General features: G+C 46.8%; 1 protein-coding gene across 1 annotated transcript; it reads right to left on the bottom strand.

The window, feature by feature from the left end:
• Positions 1 to 8,388: 8,388 nt before the first annotated feature.
• Positions 8,389 to 16,177, bottom strand: npy8ar (neuropeptide Y receptor Y8a). Its single transcript, XM_076029777.1, has 4 exons — positions 15,824 to 16,177; positions 14,393 to 14,634; positions 10,355 to 10,501; positions 8,389 to 9,436 (listed from the first exon to the last, which is right to left on the bottom strand). The coding sequence occupies exons 1-4, from the start codon at positions 16,130 to 16,132 to the stop codon at positions 8,986 to 8,988; spliced, it is 1,149 nt and encodes a 382-aa protein (XP_075885892.1). The 5' UTR covers positions 16,133 to 16,177; the 3' UTR covers positions 8,389 to 8,985.
• Between the last annotated feature and the right edge of the window lie 5,397 nt (positions 16,178 to 21,574).

Genomic DNA, 21,574 nt, shown 5'->3' with positions numbered 1-21,574 from the left:
GTTTCTAACGGCTTCTCACAGGTCTGTCACTGGCAACCGTTGCATCCCAGATAGAGTAACAGCTTCTCACGTCCGCACCTCACACTTTACACCAGTCAATAACTCGGAGCCAACAGGAGCCAAACCTGGGATGTACTGAATGGTTATTTGATCATTTACTTTACATATCGAAAGTGTCATTTGTACAGTGATGCTTCGGTAAAAAAAAAACTATCCTTTCCATGTGTGAGCAGGTAAGGATGAAATATGACTTTGCAGTATCGCTGGTTAATAACAAGGGCCTAATTTGTGTCAAATTACGCAGGTTGAAATTAATAGGGTTCAACACTGTTTTGATATGTTTTTTAAAGGTCATGTTTGAGTCCAAGGTGAAACCAAGATGTTTGAAGTGGGAGAATATTTCCAATTCTCCCACTTTAGATTCATTGATTTTCATCAGTCGCTTACTGCACACCCTGTTCAGTGCATTTCAAATACGTGATGAAATTACCATCACTTATTTCCAGGGAAATAAAGCCCAGGGACATCAGTGTTCTTCCCATGTACAAGGATGATGGCATCATCGACATGACTACACAAACTCAGTACATACAAAGCCTGGGAGCACACTTGGGGATTTTATGACCAATTCGTAACCCGATTTGCTCACGTTGGCGTTTTCGCAACTTTATCAGAGATAACATGTCTGCGACGCCTGCGAATCAGCTCAAGCCCTGAGGTATGCGGCCTACCTGTCTCATGTCTGATGTCGCCCACATTTTTAAAGTGGGTTAAGATTCGAAAATCCTCAAGTGTGTCCATGGCCTTCGGCAGATCGACGGCCCACAAGTGAGCAGAGTAACACACTGTTCTCTGTTTATTAATCATGACCGGAACAGCCGTAGTGACCCAGTGGAAAAAAGATTCAAGTGGCACCTTTGATTTTTGAAGAAGAGGGTGCAGCGGAGTGGAGCCCCGAGTGCCTGGTGGGGTGCGAGCGTGAAGTTGTTGTTGACTGTGCTTTCGAGTTCTCCTCAAACTGCCTCTGCGCACATCCGGAGAACAACCGGAGTGACAACTCAAAGACAAAGACACCTGCTCAGTCCAAGCACGTCGTCTCTGTGATCCAGATTTTCTTTTTTTAATGGACTCTGCAGATTGCAAATGAAGCACAAAGCAGCAACCGTCCGTTTTTTTTTTTTTTCACTTCCTCGCTGATTTGAGAATGTCAGGTGCGTTTTTGGAATTTCTGCTTTTGCGGGGCCAGGTATCTGTATCAGGCATTCACAGGTCAGAAATTGCCTCCCCAAACGTGTGTGCGAGTGCCTGCCCTCGCACGCGCCGCCGAGGGGTAACCAAGGAAACAGGACGGGGTGGGCCGAGGCGGTGGCGCTTTCTCTTTTAACCTTTATCTCTCCCGTCTCCATCTCAGGTGGAGTCGTCTGATTGCCCAGCGGGGATAAAAAACAAAACAAAACAGCGACGCTGACGTTGTCTCGTCAACTCCTCCCCTCCTGGTTGTCGTTAGCTATTATTACGTGATTCTTTTTAACAAATCAATCCATCAATCACATTTTATTTGTACAGCGCTAAATCAAATCCAAAGATGTTTTTGCACAATCAGAGAAAAAAACCAACTGGGCCCCCAGAGCAAGCGAAGTGCGACAGTGGCCAGGAAAAACTCCCCTGTGGGAAGAAACCTAGAGCAGATCCAGACTCCAGGGGGCGCTCATCTGCCTCTAACCATAAATGAAATAAAAGCAATGCATGCAAAGTGAGTTAACCGAGTGAAAGCCCAGCGAATCCTTGCTCAGAAGTGCAGTTTGATGAAGGCGACGCGCACTTGGCCCGACTTCTAGACACACACACGCACACACACACACACACACACACACACACACACACACACATGCACTGTCACTGTCTGGCTGTCAGACTGCATGAGCTCCTTTAACACCCACCCGTCCAAACCCCGAAGCAGCCACCCAACAGCTGGTGGAGGGGCCGCGAAGAGAAAAAACTCTTGTCTCACCCCAATGTATGTGTCACGTTGGATTACAGAGATCTCTGCAGCATCTCCTTCGCACACACAAACACCCACACACACACACACACCAACTTGTCCCCCGAAAAAAGGACACCGCACTCAGTCTGTCCGTCCCCATCAGAGCGGTCATGTGCGGGGACTGGCTGTTTTCTCGGGGATGTCCGTCCCTCCGTCCCTCTGTCCGTTCGTCTGTCTCTCTCTCTCTCTCTCTCTCTCTCTCTCTCTCTCTCTCTCTCTCTCAGAGATGGCACTGGACTTGCTGCAGGACTTGTCCTGACATAATAAGCTGCTATAATTGAGCTTCAGCGAGATAAGGGCCAGTCGAGATGAAGCAGGTCGCCGCCGGGCCGCCTCAGCGCCCGGGGTGAAGATCAGAGTGCGAGGCTTTCATCCACACGCGTTTCGCTTCTCCCAATCAACAACGCGCACTGAGGACAGACGCCCGCGATCCGCCTGTGCCGTTTGATATCGCGCCTCATGTTGTTTTATCGTTGTTGTTTTCCTTTAACCCCCTGCCACCCCATCGCCCTAATATACCACAGCCTGGCTTTTGGAGAAGCGGCACTCTAAAGAGTCATTATTGTATCGCCAAAGGCTCAGCAGGAGACATTTTACACAGTGACACGGAATGAAGAGAGTCGGTTGAGGTCTTGGGTAGCAGCGACATTTCAAACTGCTCTTGCTTCGCCTCTTTCTGTTGCGCACGTTCTTGCTGTGCAAGAAAACCAAGGCTCAAGCATGTTTGGAAGCACCTTGCAAGTACCGGGTACCTAACGAGGTGACTGATGAGTAGCCTTGAAGAATGATGAATGAGTTTGATTAACGTGTCAGCCAAACTGAATCAACGTGATAGGGACTGATTTCACTGAACTGATTTTTTATTTCATTTGCAAACAATCGCTTTTTCCTATTTTGTATGTTTCAAACTGCTTGCTTTATTCCTCGCGAAATCAACTTCAAACTTAACATTAGTCATTTTTGAAACAGGTCCATCCATCACTTGAGAGATAAAGTGCCCAGCTGACCCCTGTGACCCCGAGTGCAGGAAGGAACTGGTGTTGAAAATGGATGAATGGATGGATGGATGGATGGATGGATGGATGGACACCTCAAACAAATAACTACTTTTTGGTCAGAGCTACATACGATGTCCTTCCGACACCAACCAATCTCCAGCAGTGGGTTGGTGAAGACCCGGAGTGTGCCCTGTGCGCCATGCCAGCTTCCCTCAGGCACATTCTCACAGGGTGCAAAACCAGCCTCGGCCAAGGGCGGTACACTTGGCGTCACAACCAAGTATTAAAGGCCCTTGCATCCTCCCTGGAGGGCAAGCGCATAACCAACAATTCCCAACCACCGCCAGTTTCCAACCCCCCATGGGAGACTGCGTTTGTCCGGGAGGGGGCTAAGGTAATCAGGGGCAGCTCCACACCATCGGAGAGAGGCCTCCATCAACTGCCAAACTACTGAAGGACATGGGATTCAGGGGCCAGAGCCAGCGTTCAGCCATCAAAGCTGCACCAGAAGCAGTGGAAAAAAGCCGCCAATGGCTCTGGCTGAAAAGGAAGGATTGTTCACATGAGCCAAATAGTTTGCAAGGGAGAGATCTTTTAAGCAGGCGTAAATCCGTGCAATATTCATTGTAAGAATGGCGGTGTGGACAAAGTGAACAGGGAACCAGACAAACGCAAAAACAAGAATTTGCAGACCAATTCCACGGCGACTGCATCAATCTTCCCGCGGTCAGTGATTCCAAGGTGCATCTTTTATGGCTGCGATTAAAAAAAACCCAGACAAAAACAAAACTGTGTTCTTCCCGAGTGCACGTCGTTTGCTTCCAGACCAATAAATCTTAGGCTACACAGTTTCACAGTTTTATTTAGGTAAAGATGACTTTAATCCCGCAGTAGTAAGAGGGAATCCGTCAAGTTCCAAACACCGAGCGTTGTTATTGTGCTCCCAAGGTGAAATTCAAGCACTATCAGAAACATCGAGCCATGGAATTCATAATGACTAAAAAGAACATCTGCATTCTGTCTGGTTTTGTCCTTGATGAGGGCTATGGGACTTGCCTATACTTTTGAGGGATAACCACGCTTGGCCTATATGATACTTTAAGCAAAAGAAGTAACTTTTTTGTTTTAAAAAAGTATTTTCACAAGGATTCGATTATTAAGAATAATGATAATAATAATAATAATAATAATAATAATAATAATAATAATAATAATGATAATAATAATAATAATAATGATAATATTATATATATTAATCACCAGAATACAATTGAACTCAGGTAGAGTCGTGCAGGTATATAATCGTTCCAATGAGCATTGAACCAGAGCCACATCCCAAGCAGGTGATCAGTCACATTTACTCCTCATCTGATTGGGTCGCACTATTTAAAGATGATTGCTTCTGGCTCTGCATTCTCGCCGCTGTTGCCGCCGCCGCCGCTGCCGCCGCCGCCGCTGCCGCCGCCGCCGCTGCAGCCTATGAGTTTTATTTCTGGGATCCCCTCGGGGGGCTTGTTATTGCATTCCCTGTATTATCAGTTTGGCACATCACTTATTCATCGCAATGATATTCATGCTTGGAGGGAAACCGAGACAGATTGTTGATGCCAAATCTTGCCATGAGATTGCTATGCCAAGATAAATACACTGATGCAAGGGCTGTCTGGCTGAACTTCCTCATTGGAGGGTCTGAGTTGGAACTGTGCACTCTTTGGATATACGCTGCCACGTGCACTCACTGTGCACTGAAGTGACTTTGCTGCTCTGAGTGTTTCACAAACTGCTGCTGAATTGGCACAACCACCCTAGACAACATTCACTGGGCAGCAGGTGGGTGTGTGACAGGGGTCAGAGGTCAGAATGGACAGGTAACAATCACTCAAATATGGGCTGTGTCTCAATTCAGGGTCTGCATCCGGCCGAGGAGGCCAAACCCAAACCCGCCTCCCCGGTAACCAAATGGGACGGTCTAGCCTTCGGGGTATTTCCTGGTTGCAACAACGCCGTTCCCTACTGCTGGCCAACCCTGGAAGTGATGTTTATATAGCATCAAGCTAACCATTGGTTCGCCATACAACCGTGCGTTGGATGTTCAAATAAGTAAAAACCCTACGGTAAAAACGTAATATTTAATGTGAAATTTGAATACTTATACTTATATGTAGTGTCTATGTCAGTAGATGGCGCCATTTCAGCTGACTTTCCAGGATCCCAGGATGCTTAGCAGCAGCACGCAAAGCATCCTGGGAAACAGAAGGATGTGAAGGATAGTAGCGGTGCATCCTCCGAACTGGCTTAAAGTAGGTTGTATTTGGAGCGTCCTTCGAATTCTAGTGAATTGGGACGAGCCGTCGCGCAGTGCTATGATGCAACTGGCCTTCGAAGTGCAGACTTCGAAGGATGGAGACCCTGAATTGAGACACAGCCAAGGCTTACAGGATACCGCAACACAGAAGCCTGCCCAACATTAAAGGCACCGTGTGGACATGTAAATAAACTGTACATGCACCGGCCAATTTAGGCCAATACTAACAAGCTGTGCCTCAAAAAGTGGCCGGCGAGTGTATCTATATCCATCCTTATTAATATATTCATTTTTATCAAGATATTCGACCTACAGTCATACATTTGACGTTAGCACTTGCACTCGTAATGGTAAAGTTGACTAAAAGAAAGCAGCTCCGCTTGCTTACTTTTGAACACCAGTGTTATTGCTCTTGCAGAGTATACTTTTGACACAAGCCGTCAACACAGTGTGCGAACTTGAAGAGAGCGAAAAGTGTCTCAACGTTTGGCAGCACCAGTCCTGGAAGTTCTTTGCTTATCCCGTTCCCCCTCGACAGCGGGCGCACCCGCCTGTATTCCTCCTATTCCGAGAGCCTGCCGAGAGGAATGCTAATGCAACGCTCGCAAAAAAGCTTCCATATTTATGAGGCGCACACCTGGGCCCAGAGACACTCGTGAGTTCCGCGGGAGCTGGGAGAGGGCGATCGAGGGGAATTACGGATGATTCAATCAGCGCGTGATGCAGGAAGAGGAAGCCATTGTGCGGCCAAAGGCGCAGATTCAATCAGCGCCGCGACCCGGGGCCACTTCACACGTCGAGTGAGAGTTCTGACGCGAGCGGAGCGGCGAGACCGCTCTCGGAGGACAGCCCCGCCGCTCGTATCGCCATCATCCCCGGGACCGACGCACGGCCGTACTCAGAGCTGATTAGGCGGAGATAATGTCAGACGTCATGAGAATCAAACGCGGCGCACGCCACCAGCGAGCGTCGTGCTGAACTGATTGGGAAAGGTTAGGGGGCGTGTTGCAGAACCAAGACGCGCGCGTTTACATTTGTCACACTCGGTTTTATTGATTTGGCCACAATAAATCGGAAAAACTTGCTGAAATTTATGATTTTCAAAATTAAAAAGAAAAGAAAAAAAAAAAAGTCTCATCAACTCTGACATCAAACATTAAGTACAGGTTGACTGGTGGCGTTTCACCTTTTCAGATGAAGGCCTGCCTCCTGGTTTATGGACCACAAATAAACCGACCAGCAAATAAAACAAATTAAATCCATTAAATAAAGCAAATTAAAGCAAATATCAGCAAAGCAAAATCAGAATATCAAGCAGATTCTAAATGGCAAAGTGTGTTTAATATGCCCAGTTGATTCTGAAACAAGCCTTTTTTATTTTTTTGTAATTTTTTTTTTAACGTCAACTGTACACTGGGCAACCAGTGGGCATAATAGCAAAAGAATCCCAGATCAGAAATAATATTTACAACTGCATTTGGTGTGATAACTGCTACAAAACTTGCTGAGTATTTGCGACATTCCAGTAGATTTCATTCAGTAGTGTAAGGCTGTGTGGTATCGGACGAAACGCATCTTCCAATGACGGACAAACTCATTCACAGTTCTAAATAGGCATTGCATGTCTTCCGTCACTTGTTTCAAAGCTCTTTTTTTTTTTGTTTTGTTTTTTTTTAAACCTTTTATTCTATGAATGCTAAAATACTAACGCAGGGCAGCCTCGTTTCGCCTGCACTGAATTAAAGTCAAGCGCTGACGATCTTTACCACACAACGCTAAGGCATGCTAATCAACAGCGTTCACGACCAGGATGATGTCATTTACACTTGGTAAAGTTACATATGAAACACGTCTGTCAGTGAGTTGACCCCATATTTCCTTCATTTGGAGAGTCTATTATTACAAAGTCCCAGACTCTTCCATCGTGGTGGGTCCAACCCTACATTCCCAGCAGTGCGGTTCGGTAACAAGCGGCATCTCGTTCCATCCCAGGTGCAAAAAAAAAGTCCTTCAACCTCTCATTAAAGATGAAAACATGTTTATCACTTCCTGGAAAAGCGAAAAATTCAGTTTGTGTTCTTTTTTATGTCGATATTTAGGGTGAAGTCAGGTCAATAATGTACTCTTGCTATTGGACGTTGAAATCGTGTTGAATATTCTCGTACTATTGCTACACTATCGGGCACACTTACTGGGGAGAGAGTGAGATCGCTCAAATAAAGCAGCAGCTAACTGAGCAAACTGCACTCATGTCAAAGCAACGTGCAAACAAGGTTAAAATTTTGCAAAAACGTTGAGAAAGTGCTCTCACAAATAACTGAGCTGAAACTAAAAAAAGCCGCAGAGACGTATTGTGGAGAATTGGATTTGTATTCATTATATCATAAGTTGCAAGCTAAAATGGGTCAAGATCTCAAGCTAAATGAGGCCACACAGACACTCACACACACACACAGACACACACACACACAATCTTGCACCTGCAGAAATTGGCTGCAAAGATTTGTTTAAATGGGTTGTAATTTTCCATACAATACTGCAACTGTATTTTTTTTAAAATAATGCGTTGAATACAGTATGGCCCATTTTAGCTGCGCAGGAGGTCCGTGTTACGCGGTAACAGGAAAAAGCGGTAGCCTGCTCTGTGATTACCCAGTTGCGATTCCATTTCATTCCTTAATATTTATATAACAAGGTCTCATTAATAGCGCATTTTATTCACACAGCAGAAAACTGGCCCACTTCACCTGACTTCACCCTAGATGCCACTGAATGTTACACAAACAACCTGGCCGTCCACTGGAGGGCACCGCTCTTCTGCACTCATAAGACTTAGCAAACATTAGCAGCTAAAACATTAGCTTAGCAAGATGTCACAATAAGGCATTACATTACAGGCTCGAGTTTTTTTTTTTTTTTTTTTTTTTCATTTGTTTCTTTTAATGTGTCTATACCTAAATAGTTGAGGAAACTTTTCTTAAACATTCAAAAACTTGTTAGCATATGTTTCCACGGAATGGTTGGGGAAAATCAAGATTTCAGGTTTAATTTTTTTTTTTAATTTTAAATAATTATTTTCTGTTGCTGGGTCTTTCGTCTAGCATTTTCCCTCCGTGTGCGTGCGTGTGTGTGTGTGTGTGTGTGTGTGTGTGTGTGTGTGTGTGTGTGTGTGTGTGTGTGTGTGTAGCCTCATGCCATAGGCTGACAAATAACTGAAGACATCCGCCTTTGACCTTTTGCTTCTGGACAAGAGGCTGATTTGTCAGATTCTCTCCCCCTCCGTTGTTCCATTGTTTGTCGGGTTGTTATTGTCAGTTTGTCATGTGTCTTCGACCATAACTGCCAGTTTTCGAGAGGCTCTGCGCGAGGACGCTTCCTTGCCAACCGCCCTCACGCGGTGCATTTACACGGCGGCTAGCCTGTGTCCGCTACCTCTTCCTGACCTTGTACATTCCCTTCCCGTGAAGAAAAGCTTCGATTTATTTTCGCTCTCAGTCCGAAAAAGTTACTCCGGAGAAGTCAGCTGCATTTCAGGTGCGGCCTCGCACAGGCTGCCGTTTGCTCCCTGTCCGTCACACACTGTTCCAGCTGTCAGCCCTCCAACCGTCCGTCACGAGGCGCTTTGGCAATTTGAATAATTAGGTGTGCGCCGGTATTGTTTTCCCGGCCATCGGTGTGTTCACCTCGGGCTTGGGCGAGAGAACGCACGTGGAGCCCATCCTGTTGAGCGACGTGGCTTTGGTCATGCCCTCGCTGCCCAGGGTGGACAGCGGGAAGCTCTCGTAGCTCTCCGCCGCCCGGCTGCCGCACTGGCAGCGCTGCAGCGTGGACTTGAGCTCCTTCTGGAAGTTGCTGTTGAGGAAGCCGTACACCACCGGGTTGATGCAGGTGGACGCCATGGCCGTCAGGTGGCACGCGGAGAAGATGGCGTCGTGCTGGCAGTCGGGCAGCACCTGGTGGTGCCAGTCGAACACCGTGTTGAAGACGTTGAGCGGCAGCCAGCACAGGGCGAAGGCGATGACGATGGCCAGCAGCATGACGTTGATCCGGTGGGCCCCTCGGGTCCTCCTGCTGCGCTCCAGCATGTCCCTGCAACAGCAGAGGTGGCAAAAGTATTACGTAAAAGTACGGATAATTGTGTAAAGAAAAAAAAAAATAAAAAAAGAACTCTGGTAAAAGTACCCATTCAATTCGTTTACTCAGGTAAGTACAGGTTCTGAAATGCACTCAGGCAAAAAAGTAAAAATGATTTTGCAAAAAAAACAAAAAAAACTGAACTGTCTTGCTTAGACTCAACTCTATGCAAGACCACAGGTCTTGCCTTATAAATACAGAATTGTCTCGTATTGGGTTGGGTGACCGAAAGGTTGGCGGTTCAAATCCCGCTCCATCTTGGTCTATCGTTGTGTCCTTGGGCAAGACACTTAACCCTAAATTGCTCCCATTGGGGCGAGGCAGCGTCTTGCATGGCGGCAGCCACCAATTGGTGTGTGAATGGGTGAATGAGAGGCCCTTGTAAAGCTCTGTGTAAGTGCGGAACATTTATATTTTTCTTTAATGTACTGAACAGTGACTCCAAAGCCGAGGTAAAATAAACTCCCTGTAAAAAACTGATGCGCTTTTATATTTAACTACGAAACAGTGTAGTTGAAATAGCTCCACTTCAAGCAACAACTGCAATAAGTAATGAGTGAATTACTTCCAACAGAATTTACATCTTTGAAACACATTTAAACACAAAAGTAACAAGCAGGTTTTTCCAATGTAAGGAGCAGAGAGTCCAGCTATTTGTGTGCAAATGTAGGGAGCGGAAGAGAGAAATAGAAATACTCAATAAAGTATAAGTACCTGAAAAACCTACTTCAGTACAGTAGCAAAGTATTTGTACTTGTTCCTTCCCACCTATGCAGACAATACATAGAGAGGGAGGAATCTCATCCTGGGGACGCCGGAGGCTTTGTTTGCGGCCCGGCGCTAGTAAACGGAACGGAGGAGAAGCGTTGTCACCTGCGTCGCTTCAGGCGGAGGAAGATCCGCACGTAGCAGAGGAGCACCAGCACGAGCGGCAGGCAGTACTGGAAGAGCAGCAGCGAGGTCATGTAGGCGAGGCGGTGCTTGTCCGACGGCCACAGCTCCATGCAGATCAGATGGTCCCTTGGATGAGACAGAGGTGGTGGTGGTGGTGGGTGGGTGGGTGGGTGGGGGGGGGGGGGGGGGGATATAGAGGACAGGCATTGTTACATTTACAGGCTGGAGCGCTTCCAGCCCATCATCCATCCCAAGGTTCAACCCTACTTATGTAACCGTCCTTGTGGAAAACGGGTTTTATTGTCAGCTGGGGAGAAGCTCCAGACCTGCGACGGTTCACGCGGGGTGCTAAAGAGATAAACACCGCAGACCCAGAGTTACCGGGCGAGACGTACTCGCAGTGACGCAGCAAAAAGCCCCGAACCGCGCCGAAGACTCGGGCTAATTGATTCCGTTTCATCGGGACACATCCGCCAGCGGTCATTCATGTTTAATTTAGCAGCCAGGAGTGGACGAGTGAGTAAGTTTTTTTTTGGCACGCCGTCATCTGGAATGAGTTGCAATGAGATCCGTTTGGGAGATGAGAAATTGCTTGTGAAGCCTGCGCTGATTAGGATTCTCCGGAGATTCCCGAAGATTTTGCGGGCAATCGGGGCGGTCGCCCTTCTCGCTCGCGTTTGCCAACGTTTTTTTTTTTTTTTTTTTCCGAAGCGCTTTAAAATTCATCGCCGGGCCTCGTTTGAAATGATGACGAGGCATTGAGTGCAGAACTAACTGTAACCTCCCTCTCCCTCGCTGAACCCCAACCCACAACTCCCTGCGGCTTTTCCAGCCTGACGTATCACTGGGTTCCGAACAAAAGCTTTAGCGCATCGCGTCAAGGTGAAAGCAATTCCGATCAGGTTCGCTGGTGCCGAATGGGGGGCAAATGATTTCTGGGGTGCCGTCTCGGCGGAGGCGTGACGAGCAAACAAACAAGTCATTATTCCCGTTGAGGCCCTTCAGAAAAGGAGGAGCGGCTCAATGCGGACATAAATATTCACGCAGACAATCAGACCTCAAACCTGACCGTCCTTGTTGTTTCTGCTCGTGCCGCACGCCGCATGCTCTGATTTTACCACGCCGCCTGATTGGGAGAGAGAGTTTGCATCCGCAGAACAAACACACTGATCGGTCTGTTAGCTTCTCTTTTAATCTGCCAACGTCTTTTCTTTGTTGTTGTTGTTATTAGAAGTGCCTCCAAAAGCTAATTAGATGTACACGGGAGAGACTAAAATTCACAATGATCAGCAGATCGGGCCTCTCCCTTTAAAATTCATTATAGAGCAGCGCACGTGGGGCGCGTGGACATGGTGCTGATGTGCTGATGTGAAGAATACCAGGCTTGGACGGCAGCGTCCCACCTTACAGGACCCACAATATCTTGTTCACAAAAAAAAACAAACAAAAAACACACCAGCCCTGAATCCAAGCCGAGAGCGGCTGTGCAGCAGTGGCTAACGTGTAATTAGCACAGCAGCAGTCACTGCGTGACCAGTGGGTGTGTTGTATCCTCAATGTTTCCAGACAAAATAAATAAATAAATGCACAAATCCTGTTTATTTCCCTTTAAGAACGGTGCCACGTTTTTTAAGGAACAAGCATTTGTAGGATAAAGCGGCGGAGCCGCGTGTGGGTTGCATCCACCCCCAAATTAGCCAAATCTTCTCTTCTGCTGCCTGACGGCTTCATTTAGCGATTTTGGCGGGTGCAATTAGGTGTCTGCTCCAGAAGGATGCCGCGGGAGGAACGGCAAGACGGGCCACGACTACAGAGTCTGGCAATTTGGCCCACGGCCAGAGTGTGAGGAGAGGAGTTACCGCCAAGAAGCAATGAAACAAATCTGCTTAATTTTAATTATATCTTACTTATTTAAAAGCACAAACTACAAGTAGTCGGTAGAAAAATATGTGCAAATTTGAACCTGCAGTAAAGTAACCAGTTGTAACCGTGCAATTTAAAACTCTACAACTGCTTTAAATGCCGTTTAGAACTTTTGTTTTTGCTGCATCGCAGGGGTCAGTCTGGCTTTTTGTGGTAGTGGAGGGAGAAGTGAATCACTGGAACGGTCATCATATGAATCTTTAAAATTGTTATGATCTTCTACTGTATACAGATCTCTGTATTGCCGCCAACTGGTCACCAGTAAAGTTTTCCGCATCAGATGCTGTCACAGCGAAGTTCATGGGAGTAGAAAGTGCCACAGGTCATTCACAGTAAGAGCGTGAGAGCAGAACATGGGCTCGGCTCAATTAACAAAGGCTTGTAATCGGAACTTTTTCACAGGCAAGTTTTTGGAACGCGGGGAGTTGAGTTGTGCCAACCCCGACGTGCATTCGCAATAAAAGTTTGCTCGAGCAAATGAAAAGGCAATTTCATGCGGCAATGGCTCCACTTTAGTTGCACTAAATCAGCACAAACACAGCCGCGGCGCAGCCGCGTCTCAGAGCCCTGCACAAGCGTGCTAGCCCAGATATTACCCGCGGCTAAGGAGTGCGAGAAAAGGTAGACCGTCTCTCACCTTCAGAGGAAAAACTGCTGACGGCGTCGGTGGCATTGCCAGAGAACAGAAAAGAAGTCCCTGCGTATTCTCAGGACTCGCATCATTTACCTTTTCTTCTCTGCCAACCCCCCCCCCCCCCCCCCCCCCCCCCCGCACCCTGAGTAGAATACCAAACTGAGAGCTACGCCTTCGTTCCCAGCAAATGACTGTCCTGCTGTTGGCCTGGTATGTCGGACTGGACTTTTTTTAAGACTCCCGGGGGATTTGTTTTCATGCGCCCATCTGCTAAAGAGCTAATTGGCTTTGGAAAAAATCGATACAAACCGAAGATGCCCTCTGCTGCAAGTTGTGAGTGTTTTTTCACGTTAAAAATCCGAGTGATTCGGGCTGCCGCGCAAAGGTCGTCGGAAGCGGGTTTGGCAGACTACAAATGACTGCGACATTTTCACGCGAGGCGCCCGCGACAGCTAGGAGCGGTGCGTTGCAACATGCTAGCACCTGCCGCCTCACCGTTTCTCACGGTTCAGAACCCGATGTGTGCTGCCCCCCTTTGTGGTCGAAGTTCAAGAAAGCATCTTTTTTGTTCTTTTGTTTGTTGCGTCTAGCCGCTAGCGAGAGCTTGAGGATAACGACGAACATGAGGCAGGAGTTTGCGCTCGTCAAACGCCACGTGTAAGCGCATCCGCGTCTCAAAAGGATCATCACCAAGCAGCACACTGATCCCCACCTCCTTTGATGGCCGAGGTGCCAAAAGACGTACTCGGACGCCGTGTCTGCCAGTTACAGTCGATCTAATCTTGTTTACACGGCAAGCGCCTTTGGAAGCTCTTTCAAACTGAGGCTTGTTTCGGGGGGGAAAAAACTGATTGCTCATTCTTTCATTCAATTTCTACCGCAGCTTCTCCTGCGCTTAAGGTTGCTGAGGGTGCCGGATCCAAAGGTGTCCCCGCCGGTTTATCACAGGGACACTCAAAAAAACAAAACACAAAACGCTCAGACTCACTCCTACGGACAAGTTGCCCAGTTTGCCTCATAAATATTTCTGTGGAACTGTTGGAGGAAACCGGCGTAGCCTAAGGATGAGGATCAATATAAGATCAGTGAAACTGAACAGTGGCTGATGGAAAAATTCTTCACTTTTCTGGCTCAGGTAGCTTGGCAGGCAGAAGGAGGTGTGAAGCAGGCCTCCTCCTCGAGAGTCTCACTCTGTCTCTGACTTCTCTGATGACCTCCCACTCACGCAGGAGGCACCGAGCTTATCTTCAGTGCAGCCAGGTATAAACACTGACTCTTCTGTGCGTTCGAGGAGCTGCTCTCCCACAAGCTGTGGTTGACGCTGACATCCTTTGTTTGTGTGTGTGTGTGTGTGTGTGTGTGTGCGCGCGGTGACTTTTTCACTCCCGCAGTGACACAAACACTTTAATCCCGCCCCTTCCCGACCTGGATTCCCTCCCGCGTCTGCGCCGGCTGCTCACCTGAAAGGGTTGGCGGGCAGGCTGATGTTCTGGAAGGGGTCGTTGGTGAGGATGTTGAAGGACAGGAAGGGCAGCGAGATGAAGCAGGCCACCAGCCACGTCAGGCCGACCGCCAGGTAGGAGTGTCCGGCGGCGGGCGACCAGCCGGTGGGGTGCAGGATGAGCTGGTGGCGCTCCAGGGCGATCAGCACCAGGGAGAAGATGGACACGGTCACGGACATGCACTGGACGAAGGGCGTCACCTGTCACCAGAGGTGGGAAGCAACAAAGTAGCAATACTTCGTTACTAGATTTTTCAGGTATCTGCACTTTACTTGAGTGCTTTTTTTTTTTTTTCTGAGGATTTTTTACTTTTAGTACCAACAATTGTCGACAAATATCTGCACTTTTTACTTCTTACATTGTAAAAAAAAAAAAAAACAGACTTGTAGCTTTTTGTGTTCAAAAGACAGAAATTCTGTTCAACACGAACCAATCATAATTTATTCTAGTTGTTGTTGCTTGAAGTGGAGCTATTTGAACTATGATGTTGTGCGGTTCAATATGAAAGTGGAGCATATTTTAGAGAGATTACTTTAGAGTAGCTCGGCTTTGGAGTCACTGTTCAGTATGTGTATGTGTCAGTAAATGTTCAATAATGGCTCACTGGTCATAATTATTTGCAGTATGGAATTGCAGTATGGAAAGTAGCAAAGTTGTTAAAAACTGTTAAAGATTGTCTAGATGCTCAACAAGACCTCTGACCTCTGACCTCTGACCAGTGCAGTCCAGATTATTCCATAAGAACTCTTTACTTTCTGCAAATTGATCGACCATTGCATTGAAGTATTAATTGAACTCTAAACTTTAGTTATTTGTATGGCACTTTTCAAACATCGCGCAGCTCAAAGTGCCTCACAGCACACAGAAAAAAAATATAAACAACAAAGAGAAATAAAAAAAATAAATAAATGAATAAAAATGAAAGAGAATTAAAACAAACCTAACCCTCCCACGTCCTCCAATACAGAGACAAACAAACACCTACATACTCTCAACCAGCACAAGCACAGTCACACATACACATACACAGGCTCATGTACTCACACCCATACTCAGGCTTATTATACTTACTATTATTATATATTATACTATATAATAATATAGTATAATTTATAATTATACTTTAATACTATATTTTTTCTATTGAATTAATTATATTTTTTAACTTTTAAGTCCAGAAGTCCAAACTGTACTTCCTACTTTCACTTTTATCAGCATGTTTTTTTTTTTTTACATCTGTGTCTATATTTCTTATACTATATAAAGCGCTTTATAAATAAAAAAACATTATTTATTATTATTATTATTATTATTATTATACATCTCTGCCTGTTACACACAGGCACAAATCGCTTGTCATTAGTTTGTGCGCGTGCGCTCCTCACAGACCTTGCACAGGGCCTCGCCCAGCACCCAGCGGTCCATCAGGGTGTAGATGACGGTGACGGGCAGACACACCACACACATGAGGATGTCGGAGCACGACAGGTTGGCGATGAGGATGTTGGTGACGTTGCGCAGCTCCTGTTGCCGGGCGATGATGAACACCAGGCCGGCGTTGCCTAGCAACCCGATGGCTATGATGGCGCTGTAGGCCACGATCCAAAAGGTGGCCCCGCCCACCGAGGGCAGGCACTGAGAGGCGTCGGGCCAGTCGGGCGCCTCCCAGACGCTGAAGAAGCTGCTGTCGTTGGACATGGCCGCGCCGCGTCCGCAGGGGTCAGAGGTCAGGCGGGCCGACTCCTCTGGCGACAGAGGGGGCGGCGGCGGCGCGGGAGGGGGGGGGGGGGCGGGGGGGCGGGAAGGGTTGGTTGTCGAACGAGCGGAAAAGACGGCGGGGAGGTTGGCGAGGTGCGATTCAAATATAGACGTCGTCCTCGTTTTCCTCGCCGCCCGCCAGCGATCCCAGACGTATTCGTTCGGCGTCAGTGCCTCCCTGCGAAGCCGCAGAAAACATAAAGGGGAATAATCAAAGACTGACAGACAAAAGAGATGAAGAGCCCTCCACGGGAGAAGAGCCGAGGCGGAGGTGAGCCAGCGTCTCGGAGTCGACCGCAAGGAGAGTGGAGACAGAGCCCAGAGAAAGTCGGCTTCCCCCTCAGCCGTCCACCTTCCACCGCTTGAAAAAAACGTGGCGTTCCGCAGTCTGGACAGACGGAACCTTCATGACGCAATGTGTGAATCGTTCTCTCCTTTTCGTTATTTCTTTTCTTTTTTTTTTCTTCTTTTTTTTTTTTTACATCGTGCCTGCATTGCACATTTGCACACATTTACATTTGAATCAGGGTGTGATGACGAAGCATGATTTGAATAACCCGAGCGCCCGGAGCGACAAAATCAAACAAAAGGAAAACAAAAAAAATGAGGGGAAAAAAATTCACTCCTGCACTTGCATTTTTTTTTTTTTTTTTTTTTTGTTCAAGTTGCTTTCTTTTTTCTTCTTCACTTTGCGAGCAAAGCTCAATCCAACACCATCCGACAATAAGTCAAATTAGAACAAATCATAGTTCCACATGACTGACAAGATGCTACTCATTTGTTGTGGACGTCATTCTGGATTCTCCCAAAACTGCTGTCGGGAAAAGCGCCTTCAACTAATTCATTTTCAGTTGAGATGGATTCAATTTGCATCTAATTATTGCAGTTGCTGTTTTAAAAAAAAGAAAAAAAAGAAAATTGCCTCTCAATGCACAAGTCACATTGTTGTTTCTGTTTCAGATAAGCAGATTAGTAAAATATTGTTATTTATTTATTTATTCTATCCGTTACATATTGCGGCTTGAAACGTTCAAGGACTTTGCTGCCTCTGGTTGTTTCCAAGTGTCGGAGACTTTTGCGGGCATCACTGTGCACTGTACAGTCACTTCCGCGTTAGGCTCCAAAACCCTTTTTGCCAGCACTCACAATGGGAAAGTGTCATTTAAATAATACACATTCCTCTCAAGTGATAAAAACCCCTCGGACTGGCATGAAGTCTCCTCTTGAGTAAAACAGAGCTGGCTATTAATCACCTCTGTTCAGTTAAAGGGCCCCCCCCCTCTCAGAATTAATGACTGCATTTTCACTCCACACGTGTACAACGTTGTAATTGCTCAGCTGGATGTATGGAGAGCCACTCCAAGGACCAAAACAGATAACATTTGCCGTCAGCGTCATTAGCGCTGTTGATTTATCCGCCACCCGGGGCCGCGTGAGAGCAATCGCTGTAAAAAAAATAAATAAATAAAATAAAAAAAATAAATAAAAGACGCCTCGTTGACATGAAGGATTCGGACGGCAGCTGGAAAATAAATTAGCGAGCGTTCAAAGGACAACACTCCGGGATCAGAAAATGGCTGTGTAATTAATTCCCACCATCTTTTTGCCGCTGTTACATTTCGAAGCATTAACTCAGCTGTTGTACTAAACAAATTTGTTTTTTTTTTCCCGTGATGTGCGCCACTTTTGGAGGAAGATAATTGGACCTAATTCCCTGTTGTTGCGCTGTGTGAAACAGGAGGGGGGCCCCAACGCTTTTTTTGATCCGCCGCTGTTCTGAAATGTTTGCGTTCCCTCAACATCGAAGAACAAAAAAAAAAAAAAAGCTATTAAACTCCACTAATTTTCACGGTGCAGCAAAATTAAATTTGGGGGGGCTCGTCGCCGAAAGTGGATCTGGCTGGTTGAGACACCTGCAGTTCGGAATTCCCCCCCAATTCTTTCATTCGCCGCCCTCATGTGGCGGCAGGAGCTATGACGTAATACATCTCGATGTAATATAGCGTTCATTATTAACGGCGCAGATGATTGATTCGTTTAATAAACCATCTCGCCAGTCATCTCACGCGAGACCTCCCGCGCGCCCATTACGTGTACACATAAATTAACAGAGAAGGAGTTGCATGCGCCACACAGGAGCCATTTCGCTCCCTCCATCCCCCCCCCTCTGATCCCTCTGTGTTTTTTTTTTTCTCTTTTCGCGGACCTAAGTGGAGGGTTTGATTTCGTCGCGGCTCATTCACATCCTTCATATCCTGCTGGATACATCTTTGCCCACATTACCATATGGACACATCTGCATGAAAACAATCAACTCGTCCGGCCCGGTCCAGGCCCCTCCCTGTCTGCCGATGTGTCGCTCTCCCCTGGCTGAGACACGGTGGCAGGTGCTGCGGCACGTCCACGGGGACGAGAGCTTTGCAGGTGTTAATGAAACGCACGCACGCACGCACGCGGCGGAGAACAGCAGAAGAGATTGTGCGCGACTGCGCGAAAAACACAAGCGGCAGACGTCACCGGGCGTTCGCTGGCAGGCAGGGAAATATGTAGAAGTCGCCGTCCAAAGTCGTCGGCGTCCCGGGGCGACACACTTTCGCACGCTGTTTGGCTGTCAGCGGCCTCTGCCCCGGAGTCCACAGGCTCAAACACATCTGCAAAGGACGTGTTTTGCCGGGCAGGAGCTTCCTTCAGCAGTCTCTCCTCCCTGTCTGAGGCAGAGGTTCCTCTCCTCGCCAGACCTTGCACCCTCCTTTCTCTAGACCCAGTAAAGCTTGAAATCATTGAGAGAAAAAGTCTGTTGACGTCATGATGCCGGTTTAAAATGACAAGTCTTCTGTTGAGAAGGTCTTTAGGCGCAGTATCGGTGGGCAGTGGGAAGTGGGGGACGACATTTAACAATCATATCTTCCCTCCTCAGTGGTTTGATTCCGGCATTAATAGGAAAAGAAGGCAGACAAATTTGGCCAAATAGTAAATTTGGATATCTTGACGCACGGATGCGCCTGAGTTTCCTCCGTGTAGGGAAACGAGGAAGCAGAAAAGCGGATCAGCATCACATCCCTGCCTCTGTCTCCAGCCGGAGGACCTCCTGGCCTTTGCGTTTCTAACAGCGGCCTCTCAGGACGGCACCTCGATGCGCACCAAGACCTTCTAACCTCAGCTACACGGAGCAGGCTGTGTACTCGGCCCACCTGAAATTCAGATCATTTCGGTTTTTGGCAATAAATAATAAATAAATAAATAAACTAAACTTCTAGCCTGAGAGGAATTTCTCTCTCTCTCTCTCTCTCTCTCACACACACACGCACACACACACAAACACACAACCTAAGCTGCAAGCAGGTTATATTTAAACACACCTCACTGTTAGGATTAGGGTTAACTGAACTTATCTTCTCATTAGAGGCAAAACTCACAAATGGGTCGGTGCCGGAGATGAAACCTGATCGCCCCGCCTCCCCTCCGCCAATGCTACTCTAATCCGCTACACAGCTGAAAGGTCCCCTATTATTCGCAATCCCCCCTTTACAAATGTCAGTGAACTTCCTTGGAAAAGAGGAAATCTGCTTGTTACTTAACTTGTTAAGGTACTTTGTACTCTCTTCTGAGTCTGCCCTGTTTTTGTCCCATTCCCATTGTGGAAAAAACAATAACAATTTTTAATTAGTCTTCGCCCACATATGCAGTTCACACTAAATTCAATCAGTGGCATAATTTGTAATACTGGTATGTTTGTATGTGCACAAGACGTCACGCTGGCTCAAATCAAATACCCGGCGCATTCCGCTCTGTTATGCGGAATGATGTGTATAATAAGTACATGCTAGGCGCCATGTAATACCCAAGAAACCTGCCTTATTATCCCTAATTGACGATGTAAACTATGCTTTGAGAGCATCCCGTTCCCAGCGTGTCCCCCATATGTCCACTTCGATTAACTAGCCACCCCCCCCCCCCACACACACACACACACACACTCCCCCGCACCCGGATGAATTGCTAAACATTGAGCCGCGCGTCGGTTGAAGCGCCGGGGCGAATACAAACGGCACAGAGACGCAGTAAAAAGGATCGCTCATTATGTTTGGCCATTAAAAATTCAAAGTCTGTACTGCATGGATAATTAAATCTTCTGCGTTCACAGAGCTTCACTCAAGGCTAATAGAGAGGATCGTCAGCAGCCGCCTACAAAGTCTAAAAAAAAAATAAAAAAAAAGAAGGAGAAAAACCACACAGAGACAAAAGGAGACATCTGCTGCGCCTCGCTACGCCCACAGCCATAAATCTTGGTCAAGGCCGCGATAGCCTTCATCTTTGAATTTATTTGGCTCATTATTTCCATTTCTCGACCTCAAGATCCGGGATTTAAAGAAGACACACTGCACTTTTGATCCGTTTTCCTTTTTTTTTTCTTTCTTGCCGTTGAATGAAAAGCCTGATGGCGTCCTTACTGGACACTAAACGGACATTGATCGGCTCTGCCGCGTAAGAACTGGATTTCCTGCAAGCTATGGAACAACAGTAGTTTCCATTACAGTTTTTCGCAAAATAAAAGCGATATTTCTAAAAATTTCGACAAAGCGCAATTGCGATTTGCAGGTGCTTCCATTGAATGGTGCGAAGCGCATTAAGCCGTAATACGAGTAAAATCTTGTCCCGAGAGAATTCTTGTAACTCTAGCGGGACATAATTCTCGTAAAATCTCTCGTTAAATATTCCCTCTCCTCCTCCGTCCAAACATAACGCGACGTTTTCACTTGAAGTGAACTGGTCACGTGACCTCCCCCATTCGTCACGTCCGCCCGCCTACGCGTAAATGCAAAAGAAGTGTTTTCATGAAACTTTTGCGATATGTAAAAAAAACCCACCTGATGAGAGCGTCAAACCTGTTTAGCGATATTTGAGCGGTTTTTCGAAGTTTAGACGTTTCCATTTGCAGTTTTTTTAATTGCGATATTTGAGTTTTGCACAATTCTAGGGGTCATGGCACCTTGTGACAGACAAACAGAAAAGATCATGAACAAACTCTATGTAGAGTTTTCTATTATTTGAAATGGAGTTTAATTGTGCTCCTGCCTGCCCACCACAGCCTCAGAAAATAAAATAGACCCGAGGCAAAACTGATCCAGCACAAAAACTTCGAACAAGGTGAACGACACAAGACCTGCTCCACTGTTTGTGAAAAAATAAATAAATAAATAAATGACGGTACCTTTTCCCTCACTGAGATTTGACTGAAACTGAAAACCTCAGTGTTTATCACAGCAAATGTTTTGCGTTCTGTGTAGTTGGACACTGCCACAATGTTACTGTCAGCACAGCTGGGCCAGTCTGAATCGTCTGAATGTTTTTTATTAGCAATATTAGCTATTGTGCCCTTCT

Source organism: Nelusetta ayraudi, unplaced genomic scaffold, assembly GCF_046127955.1.
Source record: "Nelusetta ayraudi isolate G7.1 ecotype Tasmania unplaced genomic scaffold, CSIRO-AGI_Nayr_v1 ptg000026l, whole genome shotgun sequence".
Taxonomy (NCBI): domain Eukaryota; kingdom Metazoa; phylum Chordata; class Actinopteri; order Tetraodontiformes; family Monacanthidae; genus Nelusetta; species Nelusetta ayraudi.
The sequence above is the reverse complement of the archived record's forward strand: the minus strand, read 5'-3'. Positions and strand labels throughout refer to the sequence as shown.

Coding starts and splice junctions, on each gene's coding strand:
- npy8ar (XM_076029777.1), bottom strand. CDS start 16,132: ATGTCCAACGACAGCAGCTTCTTCAGCGTCTGGGAGGCGCCCGACTGG. Junction 14,635..15,823: donor TGGGCGAGGCCCTGTGCAAG/GTCTGTGAGGAG, acceptor CTCTGGTGACAG/GTGACGCCCTTCGTCCAGTG. Junction 9,437..10,354: donor CTCCGCCTGAAGCGACGCAG/GTGACAACGCTT, acceptor CTGCTGTTGCAG/GGACATGCTGGAGCGCAGCA.